This window comes from Harpia harpyja, chromosome Z, assembly GCF_026419915.1.
Source record: "Harpia harpyja isolate bHarHar1 chromosome Z, bHarHar1 primary haplotype, whole genome shotgun sequence".
In the NCBI taxonomy this organism is placed as follows: Eukaryota; Metazoa; Chordata; class Aves; order Accipitriformes; family Accipitridae; genus Harpia; species Harpia harpyja.
Window position 1 is genome coordinate 91,955,908 of NC_068969.1, and position 19,126 is coordinate 91,975,033.

At 45.4% G+C, this 19,126-nt stretch overlaps 2 protein-coding genes across 2 annotated transcripts; both read right to left on the minus strand.

Moving 5' to 3' along the window:
- Positions 1 to 4,025: 4,025 nt before the first annotated feature.
- On the minus strand, positions 4,026 to 9,433 carry LOC128137632 (alpha-ketoglutarate dehydrogenase component 4-like). Its single transcript, XM_052778741.1, has 4 exons — positions 9,325 to 9,433; positions 8,451 to 8,514; positions 5,398 to 5,600; positions 4,026 to 4,119 (listed from the first exon to the last, which is right to left on the minus strand). Exons 1-4 carry the CDS (start codon positions 9,349 to 9,351, stop codon positions 4,102 to 4,104), a joined length of 312 nt encoding a protein of 103 aa, XP_052634701.1. The 5' UTR covers positions 9,352 to 9,433; the 3' UTR covers positions 4,026 to 4,101.
- A 263-nt stretch (positions 9,434 to 9,696) lies between these two features.
- Positions 9,697 to 18,643, minus strand: LOC128136689 (centromere protein H-like). The gene is made up of 10 exons (XM_052776626.1): positions 18,601 to 18,643; positions 17,403 to 17,808; positions 17,195 to 17,250; positions 16,462 to 16,510; positions 15,482 to 15,556; positions 14,750 to 14,806; positions 13,788 to 13,851; positions 13,437 to 13,488; positions 12,105 to 12,268; positions 9,697 to 10,552 (listed from the first exon to the last, which is right to left on the minus strand). Exons 1-10 carry the CDS (start codon positions 18,641 to 18,643, stop codon positions 10,460 to 10,462), a joined length of 1,059 nt encoding a protein of 352 aa, XP_052632586.1. The 3' UTR covers positions 9,697 to 10,459.
- Positions 18,644 to 19,126: the final 483 nt, after the last annotated feature.

A 19,126-nucleotide genomic window follows, 5' to 3' on the forward strand; every position in this document is an offset into this window, starting at 1 on the left:
TATGGATCAAGTGTCTCAGAGAGGAGAGACTGGACAAGTGAGAAGAAGGGGGACTGTAAATACCGGCCTTGCCTATTTCAAGTCCCCTTCTGCTAGCATCATGTGTTGAATGAGTCTCAGCAATGGCCAGCTGCATGTTGGGATTTCTTGGAAGTAATGAGCTTGGGTAAACTTTTAAGTGGGAAGAGGTGGAGGTGTCGGAGCACAGAGAAGTATGGCTGCTGGCAAATGAAAATTTCAGAATGTCGTGGTTTAACCCCAGCCAGCAACTAAGCACCATGCAGCCACTCAGTCATTCCCCCCCCCCCCCCCCGCAGTGGGATGGGGGAGAAAATCAGGAAAAGAAATAAAACTCGTGGGTTGAGATAAGAACGGTTTAATAGAACAGAAAAGAAGAAACTAATAATGATAATGATAACACTAATAAAATGACAACAGCAATAATAAAAGGATTGGAATGTACAAATGATGCGCAGTGCAGTTGCTCACCACCCGCCAATCGACACCCAGTTAGTCCCTGAGTGCCGATTCCCCCCGCCCCCACTCCCCCCAATTTATATACTAGATGGGATGTCACATGGTATGGAATACCCTGTTGGCCAGTTTGGGTCAGCTGCCGTAGCTGTGACCTGTGCCAACTTCTTGTGCCCCTCCAGCTTTCTAGCTGGCTGGGCTTGAGAAGCTGAAAAATCCTTCAGACTGAACACTACTTAGCAACAACTGAAAACATCAGTGTTATCAACATTCTTCGCATGCTGAACTCAAAACATAGCACTGTACCAGCTACTAGGAAGACAATTAACTCTGTCCCAGCTGAAACCAGGACACAGAATTTCACTGGTCAGAAGTCAAAGATTTTTTTTTTTTATTTGGAGATTTGCAAATTGTTCCCAGTGCAGGTGGGGAGCTCTGCATGGCAAGCATAAACCTATTAAAAGAAATGCCGGCTCTGCTATTTCAGCTGCCTTGTGAAGACCCCTTCAAAGCTTAATCCACCGGTCCTGCCTCCTGTCCAAAAGCCCTCAGTTCACAGCCTGAAGTTCCCTGAAGCCCATGGATCAACCAGAAGATGTCGATAACGTTTGGAGACAGGAAAAAAAAAGATGTTTAGTTACATGCCGTGTGCGCTGCGTCCGGGAGATGGAGATGTTGGCAAACAGCACAAGGGAGAGGACAGCAAACCAGCGGCAGGGGTGGGTGGGTGGGTGGCCCGGGAACCGAGCAGGGAGACCGAGTGCTGTGGGAGCGGGCAGAGGGTGAGAATCAACCTGCTGGGTCAGACTCGTGCAGAGGGGGGAAGAGAAGAAGGCTAGAGAGACACAGGGGAGAGCTTTCTGGGACCAAAACTGGGAGAAGCACAAAAAATAGACGTGTGAATTAAATGACAGCATTGTGAAGACCGGGGGATGCAGGCATGGATCCTCAGCACTTTTTAAGGGTGGGACTATGCGGCATGCTGGGGCAGGCTGCCGCCCTGCAGTGGCTCGCCTGTGACTCCTGGGTGGTGACAGCATGCACAAGCCTTGTGTTGTCCCAGACGCTGGCCTGCCAATTTACTCAGCTGGCCATCACCGAACGCCTCCTCAACACGGATGTCAAGCAGCCGTGCCTGGTGGCAACCTCTTGGCTGGTGGTGGTGCTGGGTGTCCTGGGCTGGAGTGGTGGAAGGGCACCCCTGCCCAGGCTGTGCACCCTGGCAGGACACCTGGCTCAAAGGAGCCCGCCAGGAGGACACGTATCCCGCTACACCGGCTGTCCTGCCTCACCTGTACCTACAGAAGCATACCTAGGAGATGAGCTTACGTGCAAGTGGATCTGCCTGTGATCTTGACATACTGGAAATCCACCCCTGGCTTGTCAGCCTTGTGCAGTGGTATTTGGTTTGGCCAAGAGGTGTCTTGGTGTCAGCATGTGAACTCTATTATGTGTGAAAACATATAATGTCTCCACTAGTTGTGAAAATATGCATTACTAGACCCTGCCAGGGTCATTGTGAGGGCTGTTAAAAGTGGATGGTCATATATTCAAGTGGAGCACACATAGATGGCTGCTGCCCTGCTATAAAGACAGGGGACAGGTAGGTAAAACAATTGTAGAAGAAAAAACACCTGGTGAAACTGGTTAGGATTGTTCAAGGGAATGGTGAAAACAAATGACTATTGACTAGAGCAAAGTTGGAGTCTACAGGGACAGGAGAAGGAGAGAGAAACTGAAGTCTTAGGAAGAATAGACCCAAACCCAGAGACTTCATGATTGAAAAGAGAAGTCATATGCAGGAAGATATGGGGTTCTTGGATAGGGTTTGAAAGGGCTCTTATTTAAACCCTGCAAAACATGGAGAAATGGTGAGAAAATCAAGACATAAAATCATGTATGAACACCTATTGTTTCTTTTAGTTCTAAATGTGTATAAAGCTTAGGTGGGTTTTTTTTTGTTTGTTTGTTTGTTTTTGAGAAGCCTTGCAAAGCCTGTATTGCATGCTCCTGAATACTTGAGTTGTGAAATCAGAGTATCTAAAAGGTTGGAGCTCTGGGGAAAAAGTGTAGTTGGAGTGTTAGCAGTGGTCCTAGGGTATCTGTGTTACTCCTCAATGCAAATGTGACATGGTAAGAAGGAGAACACATGCCTAAGAAATGTCCCTGTGAAACAATAAACCTGATTGTTGCTGCGACCTAGTGAGACCAAGGGAAACTCAGAAGAGAAAGGCTGAGAGAAATGTGGGAGGATAATTTTTTTCATTTTTTCCACTAAATGAGATCTTGGGGCAATTGATGCAAAAAAGGACCTCTGCCACTTTCTAAGTGATGTACTTCTCAGAGGGGACCCCCGCACCCGGCGGGCCAGGGGGGAAGCCGAGGGGGCTCCCACACACGCCCCGCCTTCCCTCCACGCCCCCCCCCCCCCCGCGCCCCAACGGCCGCTCACCTGCCCCTCTCCTAAGAAGTCGAGCTTCTCGTAGCGCTTGGCACGCGCCCGCGCGTCCATGGCTGGCAGGGGGGAGGGTGTGGGCGGCAGCGGCGGCTGGCGCGGCAGCGACAGCAGCAGCAGCAGCGGCACCGGCACCGGCACCAGCACCAGCACCAGCGGCAGCAGCAGCGAGGCCGGCGACGGGGCTTTAAAAACGGCCCGCGCCGGGCCCCGCGCCGCTTCCGGCGCGCGAGCCAGCCCCGCCCCTGGCAACCGCCGGCGTCACCGCGCCCCTCGCCCCGCCCCCTGCGCGCGCAGCCGCCTGAGGCCCCGCCCCCCACTGCCAAGGACGCGTAGGCGGTGCGAAGGGGGCGGGGGCGGGGAAAGGGCGGGCGTCGTCGCAGCCCGCGGCGGGAGGCGGGGCGGGGGCGGCGGGAGGCGGGGCGGGGGCGGCGGGAGGCGGGGCGGGGGCGGCGGGGCGGTGTCTCCGCCGCGCCCGAGAGGGCTGCCCGGCGCGGCCCCAACGGCGGCGGTACTTGCCCGCGGCGCGGGCCCTCTGGCCGCAGGGGCTCGCTTCCCTCTGACACGCCCGAGGGCGTAGCGAAGGCCTACGCGCTACCCTGCCCCTTGCAAACTCGGCGCTCAGATCAGGGGTACCGTGGCCGCCTACCTGCAACCGGAGGCAACGGGCTGTCTGCTGAAACAGCTGACAACCGAAGTTATCCCAGAAGAACCTGTTTTTCTTTTGCTCCCGACCTCAGATGGGCTATTCGGGGAAGAAAGGCTGCTACGCAACTGCCCGGCCGAGGCTGCGTCGCAACCACAAAGCCTCCATCATGTCTCAGAGAATGCTTCAGTGTCCCTTTCCCGCCCGCAAAATTGCTCCTCGTGGGACACCCGAATCTTTTAAAGTAGAAAAATAAAATGACTCCGTTAGATTGTCAAGTTTGCAAATGGCTCATTAGAAAAATATTTTAATGGGGTGGGTGGACATCAAATCTATTCAACTGCTAGTCAGCCATCAACAGAAAATCCTTCTCAATCACAAACTCGTATGTAGCGTGTTGTGTCAACCTCACTCTTCATATGGGTTTTTATTAAAGCTATTACTATGCAATTGTTTTTAATATTAAGGAAATGCCTTTATTGTGAACACAATACTTCAACAGTGGCCAACAAACTCTCTTCCGTGCTTATTCTGGACCTCCACGCTGTAAAAGACAAGCAGACAGTTAAATACATTCCACTAAAGGAAGGGAAATGGAGATCAAAGCTGCTTTTGCACTTTTACAGACTAAGAGACTTCTATTTTCTGATTTATACATTGATTTTTAATCCATACAAGAACATGCACAGTGTCAGGTATCAACATCTACCAGCAACAGCTCCTACTTTTTTCAGGGCAGAATACGAAAAGATCAACACCTGCGACCTACAATTACAGATGCTTCCACTCTCCCACTCTGAAGAAACCTGACTCTTACTCACTTCAGAAAGGTCTGACAAACGCAGCAGTAGCGAACACAGGTTTTAGAATTATTTTCACTGCCCAAATTCCAAAGTGCAAAGTAAAAACAAAGCCAAGGTGAGCTATGACAATCTTTATGAGAAATCAGAAAGTATTCACAATTCATTATTTTCCCAAGAAAATTATTTTACAACTTACCTCACCGTGAGAAAATTTATGCTAGAGGTCAAGAAGGGTATTACTATGGGTAATAACTCATTTTATTTCTAATTATAGTACCCTACCCACACACACACAGGAAAACTGCTTTCCTCTACTAACATGGTTACACTGTTAGGTGTCCTTATCATTTAACAAAACCATGCAAGCGTCTTTTCATTTCAGGTCACAACTATCTCACGAGTTCTTCATATTTTGTGCATTCTCCCTTTTAAAGCATCAGTGTTTATGACTGAACACTGTTGAGAACAAAAGCAGGTTCTTCTTGCCTTTCATGTACAATACCATATTTGCAAATACTGCAGAAAAAAATTGTATGAAGTTTAATAAAATGTTTCCACTACTAGAAATACAAGAGTTAGCTTACTAATAAATAACTTATAAAAACTAGTTTGAGAAGTATTTTGGACTTCAATCACCTGGTAATAGCCTTTGCTCATCTAAGAGCAGACTCCCGTGCTCCTGTCCAGCGCATTCAAATTACACATTAAACAGCTGTTACAAAACAGGTAGTGACGGTGATTAACATAGGCTATGACTATCGCAAGCTATCTGCATGTCTGTTTTAAGTCCGTATCTCTCTACTTAGCAATACCACAAGCTACTAATTAGTGAGGGTTGGGCACCCTCTGTATTAAGAATTTGTAGCTTGGGTGTAGTGCATCAAAGCAGTGAAAGCTCAGAGCACACACTTAGCAAGAACTGCAATGTAATACCATGTCTGAAACTTTGAAGAAGGTGTAGAAATACAAGCTAAATGCTAGGTAAATACAGACAATACACACCAATCAATGAAACTTACTTGAATATATTCAATCTCTTCGTCTGACATAAGTTTCCTTCTGTATTTCTGAGGTAAGGTTCTTGCTAATTCAGAAGTGTCTGGTGTACCTTGTACTCTACTAACAGGTGAAATACTTTGAAAGGCCGGTGATCTGCCTCCTACAGAGTCCTGTGCTTTTGAAGCATGGAGAGACGGCACACTTGCTTGTAGAGATTCCTGTACCGAAACCCACATTGCAAGACCATTTACAGAAATATAACAAGACTGTAAAATTAATTAATGAGCAGGCAATAAAAGTTACCAGTTATTGACAATTTTCTTCATTATAACAAATACCTAAAAGAATTGAGACACTCTGCTTCTCACAACCTGCTTTTATTGTTTTTAAATATATCAAGAGCAAAGTGAAAAAATTCTGACAATGAGAGAAAGCATGTTTAAGTGGCAGAAATACTGATGTGGAAACAGAAGATAAATCAGCATATAACCTAACAAAGGCTTTTTCACTGGGAAGCTGTACTTACAGAAGAAGCATAAAGTACCATAAATGTGTGTGTGTAGGCAATTATGTAGAAAGATAAACAAAGATAAATCACTAAGATCCACTGAGATGATGCTTTTTGTGTACTGCGACTGTAAAGACAGACAAGTGAAAAAGAGGTAGAGGCTTACAGAACAATAAAGCTCACAGCTATGACATATCACAACATGCAATGCAGTATTGTACCCATTTTTAATATTACAAAATGGCACCATATCAAATTTTGTTAATGATGTGCAAAATGACCACCAAATATCGGGCATCAGCAATCAATGTTTATGAAATGCAGAGACCAAGGAGTGCATCAAGTACTTTATGCGTGAGGCCCAGAAGGTAGGCTTAAGGAATTCCCATTAGAGAAGTCGCCTTGAGTTTGAGGACAGGAGAAGAGATGACAAAAGGGCAGTGTTGTCAAAGTCAGCATTCTGAACCTTAGGTCTGTCCCACCATGGCTGATTTTACACTGGAAGTATGCAATTACCCCACCAGCCAGGACCAAGTCTCACAGCAGTATGTTTACTTCATGAGCACTCAGACCTCTCTACATAAGGTTAAAACACCTGATAAAGCAGAATGCTTCCGCAGCAAGTCCCTCTCAGTGCTCCTGAAAAACGAGCAAGACAGATGAAACATCTAACGTCTGGGACAGAGGGACTATATAATTGTAAAATAAGCAGCATCAAGACTGGATGAGTCAAAGAATGTGAGAAGTTAAAATACCACAGCATTGCCTGCCTCTCTCCCTCCTGCCTCCAACAAGACCAATGAGGACAAAGGAGAGGAGCCAGTTTTGGCCACAGTGAGTCTGAGTCAATGGCAGTATTGGGACATCAAACACCTACAGCAATGTGATCAAACCTTATTGGTAAAAAAAAAAAACCACGCCACCATTGAGAGGCATATTCAGATGTTCTCAGTCTGAAGACTGTATCTGAAAGTCCCAAGTTGATCAGGTGGTTCAGGAACAATGGAAGGTCCCACGCAGAGTGAAGAGGAAGAGAGTCCATTGGAAGGAGCATATTCTGAACAGGGCGAGCAAACTATTTTTGTTTCAAGAAATAACACACCTTCTATGTGAAAAGTTTCTCCAGGTTTTTTTCATACACCACAAAAATGTCTAGAGATTGCCAAGGATTTTCCTCTACTGTATGTTTTAGTCTGAAGTGTAGTTGGAGTAGATGCATTAGCCAATTAAAAACATCAGAAGTCAAGACTCCAAAGTACCAGACTTAATACTGCTGTTGCTTTAGCTCAGATACAGTCTCTACTACATTCTTCCCTTCCCTGTTCGAGACCCGTCATGTTGCAGTAGTAATATGGTAAAAGAATTTGGCTAGCCTTTCAAGCACCCACACCCCTCAAAGCTTAGTCTTGATCTGCAGAGCTCTGTTTGGCTACGTAGAAGCAACAGTCTGGCACAGTGAAACACAGTTACTGCTACAGCATTCAAGCAAGATGAGGTAGATTGCAATTTACTAATGACATGACAGAACCTCATTAAGGTAGAAAAGTCTAACATGCTTAAAAGATACAGTCACAAAAATCTTCTGATGCAGAGATAAACGAGGTAAGTAACATGTTTTCAAGGCTTTGAGAAAGCACTGGCATGAGAGGTGGTGCATTTGGCTGAACGGTACACAACATACAGAATTCTGACAGAAAGTTATTGCAGAAAATAGTTCCTGAAGAGTTCACAGGTAAGTCAGAAGTGGCACTGATGTGCTCTGTAGATACTTTGTAATGTTAATGGATAAACTAAACTTAAAGCTGAATCACAAACGAGATAACGCTGCAGCAAATAATGTGGTACAGTACGATTTCTAAACAAGTGAGAATAATATAACAGCTTCTTAAGATGTCTCCTACTTTAGTTTCAAATGTTTTGTTGACTCAAAAGGAGTATCAACATACCACTCATATAACTTTGGTGTCTAAATGTAAGCATATTGGGAATCCTCTAAATATCAACATAGCTATGGGTATAAAAATTAATGTCAAAGATTGCAATGAAATTGATTTTTTCTCAGCCTTAACTAGTAGCACAAGGAAACGCTTCTTAAAATGTACAGTGGAATGGCTCTCCCAGCTATAATCTGGGTTTTAAATACCACAGACATCACACGCTCCAACTAAAAAAAAGAAGAGACGAGGAAAATGCAGCAACATTTCTGCAAGTACCACCGAATGCCTAAAGCTGCTTCAAACTGACTTGGGCACAATCCTTTCAAGCAAATATTAGTATTCAGAAAAATGGGACTTTATATGAGTAGAAAAGCAACACTTGAAATCTTTGTGAATCTGCCTTGACCAAGAAACAAAGCCATGCATGTATTATGTATATTCCCACAGCTGTATAGAGTCTGAAGAGTCAAAGCATTGCCTTCAAACTAGAACAACTGTGTTTCAGAAACCCTGCTCAAAATCAGTTGAGTCGTGTAGCTGAAGCAGAAAAACTGTGTGCTGGTTCTTATATAAACAGTTAATGCAAAGAAAGGCGGCACAAGTTGTATCTAGAGATTAAATAACTTACTTTTAGGTCTGGGACTACTTTTTCTGTCCGGGAACTTAATTAACGGAGTATGTGGCTTGACTACCTAGAACAAGGCAAGGTAGCAGGAGAAACAGGGAGAGTAAAATATATTTCTAGACACACATTACCTTTGCAATAATAAAATGGAACATACAACGTATTAAACAACCACTTCTATACCACTGCTTTCTGCACCACCGCTCTGATAAACTTATTACCTATTAACATTCTATGTTCACCTGCAGAGACACTTCACCCTTAAAGGCAGTCCTCCACCCTAACGTCCTGAGCAGGAACAAGCGTTCTCCTCCTTTTCTCACAGCAGTCAGCGTGTGTGTGCGCAGAAACGGCTACCGCAATGGCATAAACACAATTATAAAGTTTCAGCACAAGAACGGCGAGCTGTGCTCTGCCGGTACGTGTTTGTTCAGCTGGCTGGATGGGACTGACGAGGTCCGGTAAGACAAGACTGTAAATTATAAAGCTTGGGAGTCGAAGCCACACTGCTTATTTTTCAAGCGCGTCTTTTGAAGAAGACCCCACGTCTCGCCTTCACCTTGAAGAGGGATGGCTTAGAAAGGAGCTGCCGGCTAGCCCCCTCCCCTCTTGAACAGCCCACCGATGGGTGCGGGCTGCCCTGTAGCATCCTTTGGTACTAGAGAACCAGGCCACCGGCATCAAATGACCGGCGACACCGGGCGGGCCCTACCGCGCGCCTCCTCCCTCCGCGCCAAGGACACCGGCCCCCCCAGCGGCGCCTCAGGCCCCGGCCGCCTCAGGCCTGGGCGGCAGCACGCGAGGCGAGGCCCGCCGCCCCAGCCGGGCTCCCGGCCCCAGCCACCCCCTCCCCGGGCCGTCCGCCCCCCGCCGTTACCTGAACGACCCTAGTGGCGGCCGCCATCTTACTGCCCGTGGTGACCCCCCGCCGCCGCGCCGCGCCCCGCCACCCGCGCCTGAGGGGCAGCGCCGGGCCACGCCCACAGGGCGCGGCACCGCCCACAGGGGGGCGTGGCCCGGCGCAGGGCTGTGTCAAAAACCGACTACGGCAAACCTGAGGGGCGGCGCCTTAAAAGGAAAACAACCAACGGCAACAAAACCCGCTTCAAGATAGCCTGTTTTATTTTCATTCCATCAAGAGACCTGCCATCCACCTTTTTAAAGCTAATAATCACGTGCCAAGCCAAAAGTAAAAATATTTTAACACATTACACGCATAAAAACATGAACGAGTTTCTTCAGGCAAAAAAATGAAAACACAATTGTCAATGCAAAACCATATTTAGAATACTGCTTAGCTGAGTATTCAATGGCATGAACTCAATGCTTCCACTTCACGTGCATTTTCCCTAGTGGTGTCATATTTTGCTACGTGGGACGGCACCTACAGATTGCGTCTACAGCTGGATGCTCTGCTTCACTAATCAGCATATAGCACAGTCACAAGTGGCTGTTACAATCAAGAACTACAAACTTTTCGCTGTTTAAAGTTATACATAATACTTTAATAAAAAAGCTTAAAAAAAAAAAACACCAAAGAGTGACTTAACTAACTTTTCCAGTCTGAGCTTTCCACCAGGGGCAGAGCAGGGTCCTGGATCTTGTCTGAGCTCTGCAGACTGCTGGTGCCCAGGGAGTGAGGACAGACATGACAGGGCCTTGGTTTAAGCCAAATTTTACAAAAAAGCTTGTGTGGATATATGGATTATTCTTCTTGTGTTTCTGCTGCCTTGCAGAGGGAGATGAGCACCTGGGACAGGACAGCTACAAAGCGGCTCTTCAGGTAGTTTCACCAGCTACGCTACCTGTTCAAACATTCATTGTGTGCCAAGAATTAAATTTCACTTCAAAGAGTTGCATGGCCACGTTCTGAGTCTCTTGAGAGAACAACAACTACCAGAAAGGTTACATTTTCAAATTCCTAAAGTGAGATTAATATGCATTATGAAAGCAATCAAGTTTAGTCCATTGATTACATACACTATATAAGATTAAACAGTATCTCTCCTGAATCACAGCAAATAGACATCATCTTCAAGCTGTAGAACAATTGCCTTCAAAGATGGATCTTCTGCCCAGTTAACTCTGCTTGCAATTATGATACTCTGTAAGAAGGAAAGATTATTGGTTAAAAAAAGCCCTTAAAAAGGATTATTCCTAGTAAAACCTCTCAAAAGCTGCCCATTTTTTAATTTAGAAGCCCTTGAAATTCACAGCAGTGTTTGAAGTAGGCGGGATGAAGGGAAAGAGGAGGAAGGGAAGTATTGTTTTAGATCCTATTGTCAATACATAGGCAAAAAACCCGCAAAAGCAGTGCTTTGAATTTCCTAGAGGATATTTTTTTTGTTTTTTAAACACATGGAATAAAGTTTGCCTCAAACACAAGATAACACAGTTAATGTTCTCACCCTGCCAATCTGGATTGAAAATGGGAATTACTAAATTTAACCAAAGAAGATTTGCTCTACTCACAGCTCAGAAGATTTCAGGAATACAAAACCAGAAGATAATTCTAGGAATCTAATCTAAAACCCACTAAAATGTTTAATTTCTCGTTCTCAATTTGAGATATAACATTGTTACTAATGCAAACTAGTAGTAGACATAACAGGTAATATGAAAACCGGTGGCTCACTTTCTGTCCTTGAAATTCTCCGATCATTCAAATTCACGACATGGTTATATCCTGTGTTCTACCTGAAGCTGTCCAATATGTTCTCTCTTTTCCCCAGCCTATATTTTTTAAATAAACTTAGTGTGCACTGAACGGGATTTCATAACCCATTTGCAGATAAACTCAAGAGTACTGCAATTGCAATTTACCATTCACTGTGCCTCCCATCTTTCTACTTAAGCCACTGATCTGTGGACCCAGGTGAAGGAAGCCAGGACAAGTCACACAGTGAGACGCAGAGTACCAGACTGCAGCACAGCGTATGTGAGCTTTACTTGAGCCCCTTGGAGCAGAGGATGCTGCAGGAGGCCCTTCCACCCACCCCAAATCATGAGGTTTTCTTCCTCACTTTGCATGACTCCACACTCCACATGACCTGCCAGCCAGCTCCATGGATACACACTCGTCAGCAGCCTCTGATATGTGGGTAACCAAAAGGTTGAAGGCTACACCACTGAAAGTATTTCGAGACTGGCCATGGCTGCAGGCCAAGGCTTTCACAAGGCTGCAGTGGGCGATGCAAACAGAGAAGCGCATGTGGTCGGAAGGGGCAGACTGAGAGCAGCAGTCTGGCTTGCTGGTATCACGGGATTAAGACCTACTTATTTTTCCTAACCATAAGATGGGGAAACTGATCTGGAGGGGTGTAGGGTGACAGCATAAGGAAAGACAGCCACTTCTGTGACAGATATTCTCTGAGAAAATGGATTATTTTTGTACCTTTAAGGGAACAAAGGAATAAAGATAGACAGACCATCTCTAAACTCTGTAAATAATTATTCCAAAGAAGTTTGTGATGATTTCATGCTTTTAGCTTTTAAAGCACTAAAGTTTTCCTTTCATACAGCAGTTTTTCCATCACCCTAGTTACTTAAAGATTTTAGAAAACACAATTTTGTTTGAAGTTACATTTACCATACACTATGTTATCTTGACTGTAATGCAAAACCGCAAACTTGCTACTAAAACCTACAACACATTACCTGAAATACATTTTTAATTACTGTAGTCATCTGTATCTCTTTTTCCAACTTATTACGTATCACCTCCAGTGTTTCGATCATGTTCACCCTTGCTTGTTCCTCCTTCTGTTTTTTCATCACGGTATGAACTTGCAGTAGTTTCTCCCTTCCAGCTGTTTTTAGTGCTGTTCCATTATCAGGAAAATGAAGTGTTAAGAAGTAGTTAGGTGAGCCATAGAACTAAAGATATGCTTTTTTCCTCAGAGACATCTAAGGCACTTCCACTGCAATAACCCTAACTTCACACTCTGTCCCTTCCCTCCAACACACCTCAAGATAATTCTTTCACACGAGAGACAACACGTGCTGTGGCTACCTGGTGTCAAAGCTCATTGATCCCTGGCTGCTAGCAAAACAGAAAGTACTTTGTATGCTCTTTGCATTTCCATCAGACACGGACCGTAATTTGAACATCTGTCCTACACCCTGTCTTCAGTTGTCACAACTTGTATAGTCAGTGGTGTTTAAGACCCTTTCCCCTTTTTCAAATTTGATTGAAACCAAATTCTGAAGTCATACAAGGGACATATGGACAACACCAGTGAATATTACTAGTTTTTTATAGGAAACCAGGCTAAAAACTAGACTGAATAAGGTCAGTTAGGGACAGTTTATACATTGAAAGAATGCTGACAGAGCATTTCTTCCTTTATTTCCGAAGATATTAGGGATGTTCATTTTCCTATGAAGGCAGGTATTTCATTGTCTGTGTTCATTACTGTCAACATATACACCACTTCCTATGCATGAAACAAAAACCAGTTAAAACTGTTGGCAAACCTGGTCATATGACATTAGGAGCATTCAAAAAACGTATTTACCTTATTAAGTTCTGAAGATTGACTTCACATCTAAATTTGATCCACTCTTAACAAGCTTACTGAATACCAACATATATACTATTACAAGAGTTCTTTGTAAGTAAATCCCCTCCCCTATTCTGCAAACATTTCATAAAGGTACAGTCTGACAAAAAATAAAATCCTTTAGGTGTTGTAGGACTTATTAAATTACTAATGATGTGTAATTTTCTGGGGAGCTTCCACTAAATAATAAACCACCACCACACACTTTCTGAGTTTCTTGCATCTCTCATTCTAACACGTCAGTCTCATGCTCAAGTAGACAACACACCAGCTCATTTTTACAGTACTTCCTACTCTTTTCAGAAGTTTTATAACTGTGTTGAGAGTTTTGCAGTTACTTCAGATGTAAATTAATATTGCTACAAGGACTTTAAAAAATGAACTGTACATTCAAATATAAAACAAAGTCAATACAGCTAACACTTACTGAGTCTTTTCCTTCTAATGTCAATCAATTTCTGCTCCTTCTCACGTGCTTGCTGAAAGAAAGAAAGAAAAAAAAAAAAGTATCTCCTAGACTCTTGGCTCCAAAAAATATTGAAAGATGCTAATTCAATCCACAAAAGCAGTTAAGGGCGGCTCTAGAAGCAGACTTTCTTACATACTCACTTTCAGTAATCATTTTGGTAATTTTACTATTAGTAGAAACCTCACCCTTTGGGCCACACATTTAGCTTCAAATGACTTGTGTGATCCTGTTACTTTCAAATTGTACTCCTGCTCACGTTAAGGTTGGTAGACCTGCACGACTGCAACAGAAGCTACAACTGCCACTTACCTGCTGACATTTAATTATTCTCTGGCTGAGCGTTACTATGCGTTTCACAGTTTCCGTGATCAGTCTAAGGAAGAAAACACAGTTGCATACTTTAAGACCACTAATATGAGTCACCAGCATAAATATTTTAATCAAGGTTATTTGTATTAAATGAAAAAAATCCCCATTTCCCCTAACACCAAAATAAAGTATACCTTTTTTTTTTTTTTTTTTTTTTGACACACTGCACCCTTCCTAATACCAAGTATTGTTGTGGGGGCCAAAGAGTCTCCTTACTTCCCTCTCAGTTTCCGTAATGTTTCAGTTAAGTCTGTTTAACATTTCAAATCACAGAGCCTGGAAGGCATCAAGGAAGCCTTGCCACCTGAGAATGGCTAAGAACTGAAGCTCCTGAATTCTGGCTCATGGCAGGGACATCATGGAGATGCAATGTTTTCGGCTGTATTTCTGGCAGAAATTAAATTTCTCATATAACACTTCACATGCACACACCCATTAATATTGGGCAGGAAATTAAAAGCTAATTTTAAACATCTTTGAAACTTTCAGTTCTTTTTCAAAGACATTAAGCTCCTACATGATTAATTAATGAAGGCAGCAAAGCAGAGGCAAGGCTCTGTTACAAGCCTGTAATATGTGCTCAGCTATTATAAATGCAGGTAACTCATGCATTAAAGACAAAAAACTCTTAACTACAAACAGTTCTCAATAGTCAATCAAAAATTATGATCTCTTTAACCAAAGGTTGGTTAATTCAGAGCCCCAATGTAAATCCACCCTAGGTATAAGAGGTCTGATCATGCTGACTCTAGCCAGAAGGTGGACAGTATATCATTCAGTCAAAACTAGAAGCAGGAAGCTTGCTTTTAAACAAGGTACAATGAAGTAATGTAGAAACATGTCACATTAAACTGTGTAAAGTCCATTCCTTTCTAGCCATTCTTTACCCAAGAACACCTTACCGTGAGTCATCATCATTTTGCTTCATTTTGTTTCTCAGGGCAAACGTAAGTTGGATCCTGCATAGTGTGGGGAAGAAACATATAACTGATAAGAACTGGTAAGAAACTGAGAGAAGCAGATTTAGCTAAGTAACAGAAGAGGTATTTCCAAGGTTCCATGTATGTATGTATGTCCACTTTCACATTGGGATTATATGTATAAAATACTCAGTACCTTTTAAATATCACACTTCTTAAATAAGGGGGCATAACTCTCAGGACAAGAAAGGCGTACCAGTGATTATTTGTGAGAGTGACAACTCCTTCCTTTCTTGCCAAACATGCTCGGACACCATTAATCCCAGAGTCTGCAGAAAGGAAGCTGGGCAAAGGTGGGAATTCAAATGAACTGCCATGTAACACAGGAGATGTATAACACCTATCAAACTTCCACCTTTTCATATGCATTGGCAAAATACTGCCAAGAAATACGTTTTCTGATTTATACAGTCAGACTTTCACAATTTTGCAGGAAACTTTGGATTTACACATTTCAACTTGTAATTTTTTTTGTTCTCTACAGTATCTCCATCTGCATTCTTACTGGTTAGATGGTACTAAAATCTCTCATGTTTGTAACACACACCATACCACTTTGAAATCCTATTTTAATCAGAATAATGTATATGTGCACGTACGTGCGCACACATAAACAAACAGAAAACCTCCAAATAAACAAGAAGAAAATTCTACCTTTGCAAGGCTAACGTCTTGTTCTGTAAAGAGATGGTTACTTCCTCCAGACGTCTTTCCCAATCTTCTGTGTCCCTGAAGGGAAAAAAAACAAAACAAAAACACCACAACCCCAAACAATGTGAAGATAACAAAAACTTAAAAGCAATGTCACACTTTTAACTGGCTCTCTACATGTCTAAAGCAAGAATTTTTCTTATAAACCACAAATTATTAAGGCCAAGAGTATTTTAGCATGTGGAACTATATCAGTGAATTCTAGCCATCACAAGAAAGACTGCAAGTTTAGAAGACACATCAGATACAGAACTACATTAGGAGACTGAGTAAAATATTTCTTCCCCATATAGAAGATGGACCTGTTGGAGCAAGTCCAGAGGAGGGCCACGAAGATGATCAGAGGAATGAAACACCTCTCCTGTGAAGACAGGCTAAGAGAGTTGGGCTTGTTCAGCCTGAAGAGAAGGCTCCAAGGAGGCCTTATAGCAGCCTTCCAGTACCTAAAGGGGGCCTACAGGAAAGCTGCAGAGGGACTTTTTACAAAGGCACATAGTGATAGGACAAGGGGTCATGGCTTTAAACTGAATGAGGGTAGATTTAGATTACACATAAGAAATTCTTCACTGTGAGGGTGGTGAGGCATGGGAACAGGTCACCCAGAGAAGTTGTGGATGCCCCCTCCCTGGAAGTGTTCAAGACCAGGTTGGTTGAGGCTTTGAGCAACCTGGTCTAGTGGAAGGTGTCCCTGCCCATGGCAGGGGGGGTGGAACTAGATGATGTTTAAGGTCCCTTCCAACTCAAACTGTTCTATGATTCTCTTCGTTTCCTTTATTTTCACTGGACTCCTACAAAGTACTGATCGTTAATCCAGAGATTTACTAAGAAGGAATAACTAGAAGAGAACGTCCAAGCTCAGTTCTTAACCCTTCTCCTCTTTACTTTAAAATACATAAAAAGCTTGAAGTTACGCAATGACATACTTCTTGATTTTGTTTTGGTTCTTGACGTAATCGCAGCAAATTACTTGACCTGCAAAGAAAGAACGTCACTAAAAAAAGCACAACAAAGACTTTTAAATACTATCTACAGAGCGTAAAGGATTAGCAGTTTGATGGCTATACTAACAAGGTATTTCTTATTCCTACCTCCACGCCTTATCATCTCTTCCACTGTTAGTGAGACTACACTGTCGATCAGCTGCAGCAGAGAAATAATTAGGCTTTAAAATATTTCCATTAGCATGTTTTAGACATGCCAGAGCTGGCTCACAGCATTGCTCTATATATGCAGCTGCCTGGTTCAGTGGAAGAAGGCGTAAATAACGGAAACAAGAAGAAACACTTTACATCAGTATTGCTGCCAAACACTTTGGCGGACTTTTGGTACGACTTCATCCCCAGTACTCAGATTCCTGAAAACCACCATCACGTGTCAGAGTCCTGGGTCTAAAGCGAAAACCCAAGAGGAGAAAGGGCAGCTGGCAACAGTCACGAGGCAGTTTTGTAAGTATGCAAACAGGTCTCCAAGAGCCGTCTAGAAAATGCAGTAAGATGCTCAGCCAAGAAAAGTATTTCACTACTATGAGGAGCGCTTTTGATAAATAGTTTTTAAGAATACACCTATCAGCCACGCCACATGCTGTATTACTGTAACATCACATTAAGAGGAAGCGCCGGGGGTGGTCGGGGGGAGTCAGAGCAGGGAGAAGCTTACGGGCATGAACCGCCGTGCTGTACTCCGCGAGCTGCTGCTTGATCTGGTCCCTCAGCCTGGAGCAGGAGCAGAAGCAAAGCGACACCGGTCAGGCCCCGCACGGCGGGCGCTGCGGGGGCCCGGCCGCAGCCGCCGCCCCTCACGCCCACCCCACCGCGGCCTAGCTCGCCGCCGCCGACTCCCCGGCCCCCCCCCCGCCGGCACTGACCGGAGCAGCATGAGGACGTCCGCCTTCCTCTCGGGCTCGGCCGCCACCGCCGCGTCCGCGTCCACCTCCGTGTCCGTGTCTGTGTCCGCCTCCGCCTCGGTGTCCACGTCGGCCGCGCCCGGCTCCCACTGCATCGGCTCCATGGCCTCTTCTTCAAAAATCCCGCGCGCGGCCCTCGGCAGCGCGGCCAGCGGTTGTTTCTGCCTGGTGCGGCGGCGCTCCAGCCAATCCCGCGCCTCTTCTTCCCCATCGGCGTTTCGGCGCTCGGCCGCCAGGGGGGGACGGGCGCGCCCCGCCGCCAGGGGCGGGGCGGGCACACGGACGGTGGCACCCCGGCCCGAACAAGCGCCCCGTGTCTGACCCAGGCTGCCCGCGGTCGTCAGAAGGGCATGTGGTGGTTGCGGAGCTTATTGCCCACACAGGCCCTTCCCGTAAAAAGCCCCTTCACCTGTGGCAGGCGCAAGAAGGGAGGGAGGCAGTCCCTTCTCCTGGGTGTTTTTCAGATAAATAACAGAAGGGAAGGAGAAGTACAGTTAAATACTTGTAACAGAGATTTAAAAAAAACAAACCCACGGGGGAAGTGGTCGACAAAAAAGTTATTGCTGCCAAGTGAAGGCAGATACAGCTCTCTCAGTGGTGTTCTCCTAGAGGCAGAGCTGACTAGTCACAAGTTACTGTTACGGGTTCCTGCAGCACGGGGCTTTTTTTGGTAGTGGGGCAGGGGGCCACAGGGCTGGCTCCTGTGAGAAGCTGCTAGAAGCTTCCCCGGCTCCAAGTCGGGCCCGCCTCTGGCCAAGGCTGAGCCCACCAGCGACGGTGGTGGCGCCTCTGGGGGAACAGATTTAAGAAGGGGAACCTGCAGCAGAGAGGGGAGTGGGATGTGAGAGGAACACCTCTGCAGACAGCGAGGTCAGTGAAGAGGGAGGGGGCGGAGGAGCGGGGGAGGAGGGGATGCCCCTGCAGCCCGTGGTGAGACGGCAGGCTGTCCCCCCCAGCCCATGGGGGGGAGCAGGGGAGCAGATGCCCACCTGCAGCCCGGGGAGGACCCCACGACGGAGCAGGGGGATGCCCCCCAAGATGGCCGTGACTCTGTGGGAAAGCCCGCGCTGGAGCAGTCTGTGCCTGAAGATTGGCCTGCAGAAAGGACCCACGCCAGGGAAGTTCAGGAGGAACTGCAGCCCCTTGAAAGGACCCACACCAGTGAAGTTTGTGAGGATCTGCAGCCTGTGGAAAGGACCCATGTTGGAGATGTTCGTGAAGGACCGTATCCCATGGGAGGGACCCCACGGTGGAGCAGGGGATGAGTGAGGAGTCCTCCCCCTGAGGAGGAAGGAGCAGCAGAGACGTGTGGCAAGCTGACCCCATCCTCTGCACTGCTGTGGGGGAGGAGGGAGAGAAGTTGAGCCGGGAAGGAGGCAGGGGTGGGGGGAAGGTGTTCTAAAGTTTGGTTTTACTTCCTAATATCCTTGTTTTGATGTGTAGTAAATTAAATGGATTTTGTTTCTTCCCCAAGTTGAGCCTGACTTTTGCCTGTGACCATAAGTGGTGAGTGATCCCTCCTGATCCTTATCTCGACCCACAAGCCTGCCTTTATATTTTCTCCTCCTCCCACCATGGCCAGGGATGGGGGTCAGGGGGGATTGGTGAGCGAGTGGCTTACCAGCTGGGCTTAAACCACAACAGCTACTAACAAAAATATCCTATAAAAAATAAATACTAAGTTA

Excerpts from the sequence above, each read along its gene's own strand:
- LOC128137632 (XM_052778741.1), bottom strand. The coding sequence starts at position 9,351 with ATGGCGGCCGCCACTAGGGTCGTTCAG. Across the intron at positions 8,515-9,324 it reads CCGCCACTAGGGTCGTTCAG|GTAGTCAAGCCACATACTCC; the intron begins GTAACGGCGGGG and ends GCCTTGTTCTAG. Across the intron at positions 5,601-8,450 it reads AAGTAGTCCCAGACCTAAAA|TACAGGAATCTCTACAAGCA; the intron begins GTAAGTTATTTA and ends TGTGGGTTTCGG.
- LOC128136689 (XM_052776626.1), bottom strand. The coding sequence starts at position 18,643 with ATGGGTCCTTTCCACAGGCTGCAGATCCTCACAAACTTCACTG. Across the intron at positions 17,809-18,600 it reads GATCCTCACAAACTTCACTG|CTCCGCAACCACCACATGCC; the intron begins GTGTGGGTCCTT and ends GTGGGCAATAAG. Across the intron at positions 10,553-12,104 it reads TAATTAAAAATGTATTTCAG|AGTATCATAATTGCAAGCAG; the intron begins GTAATGTGTTGT and ends TCCTTCTTACAG.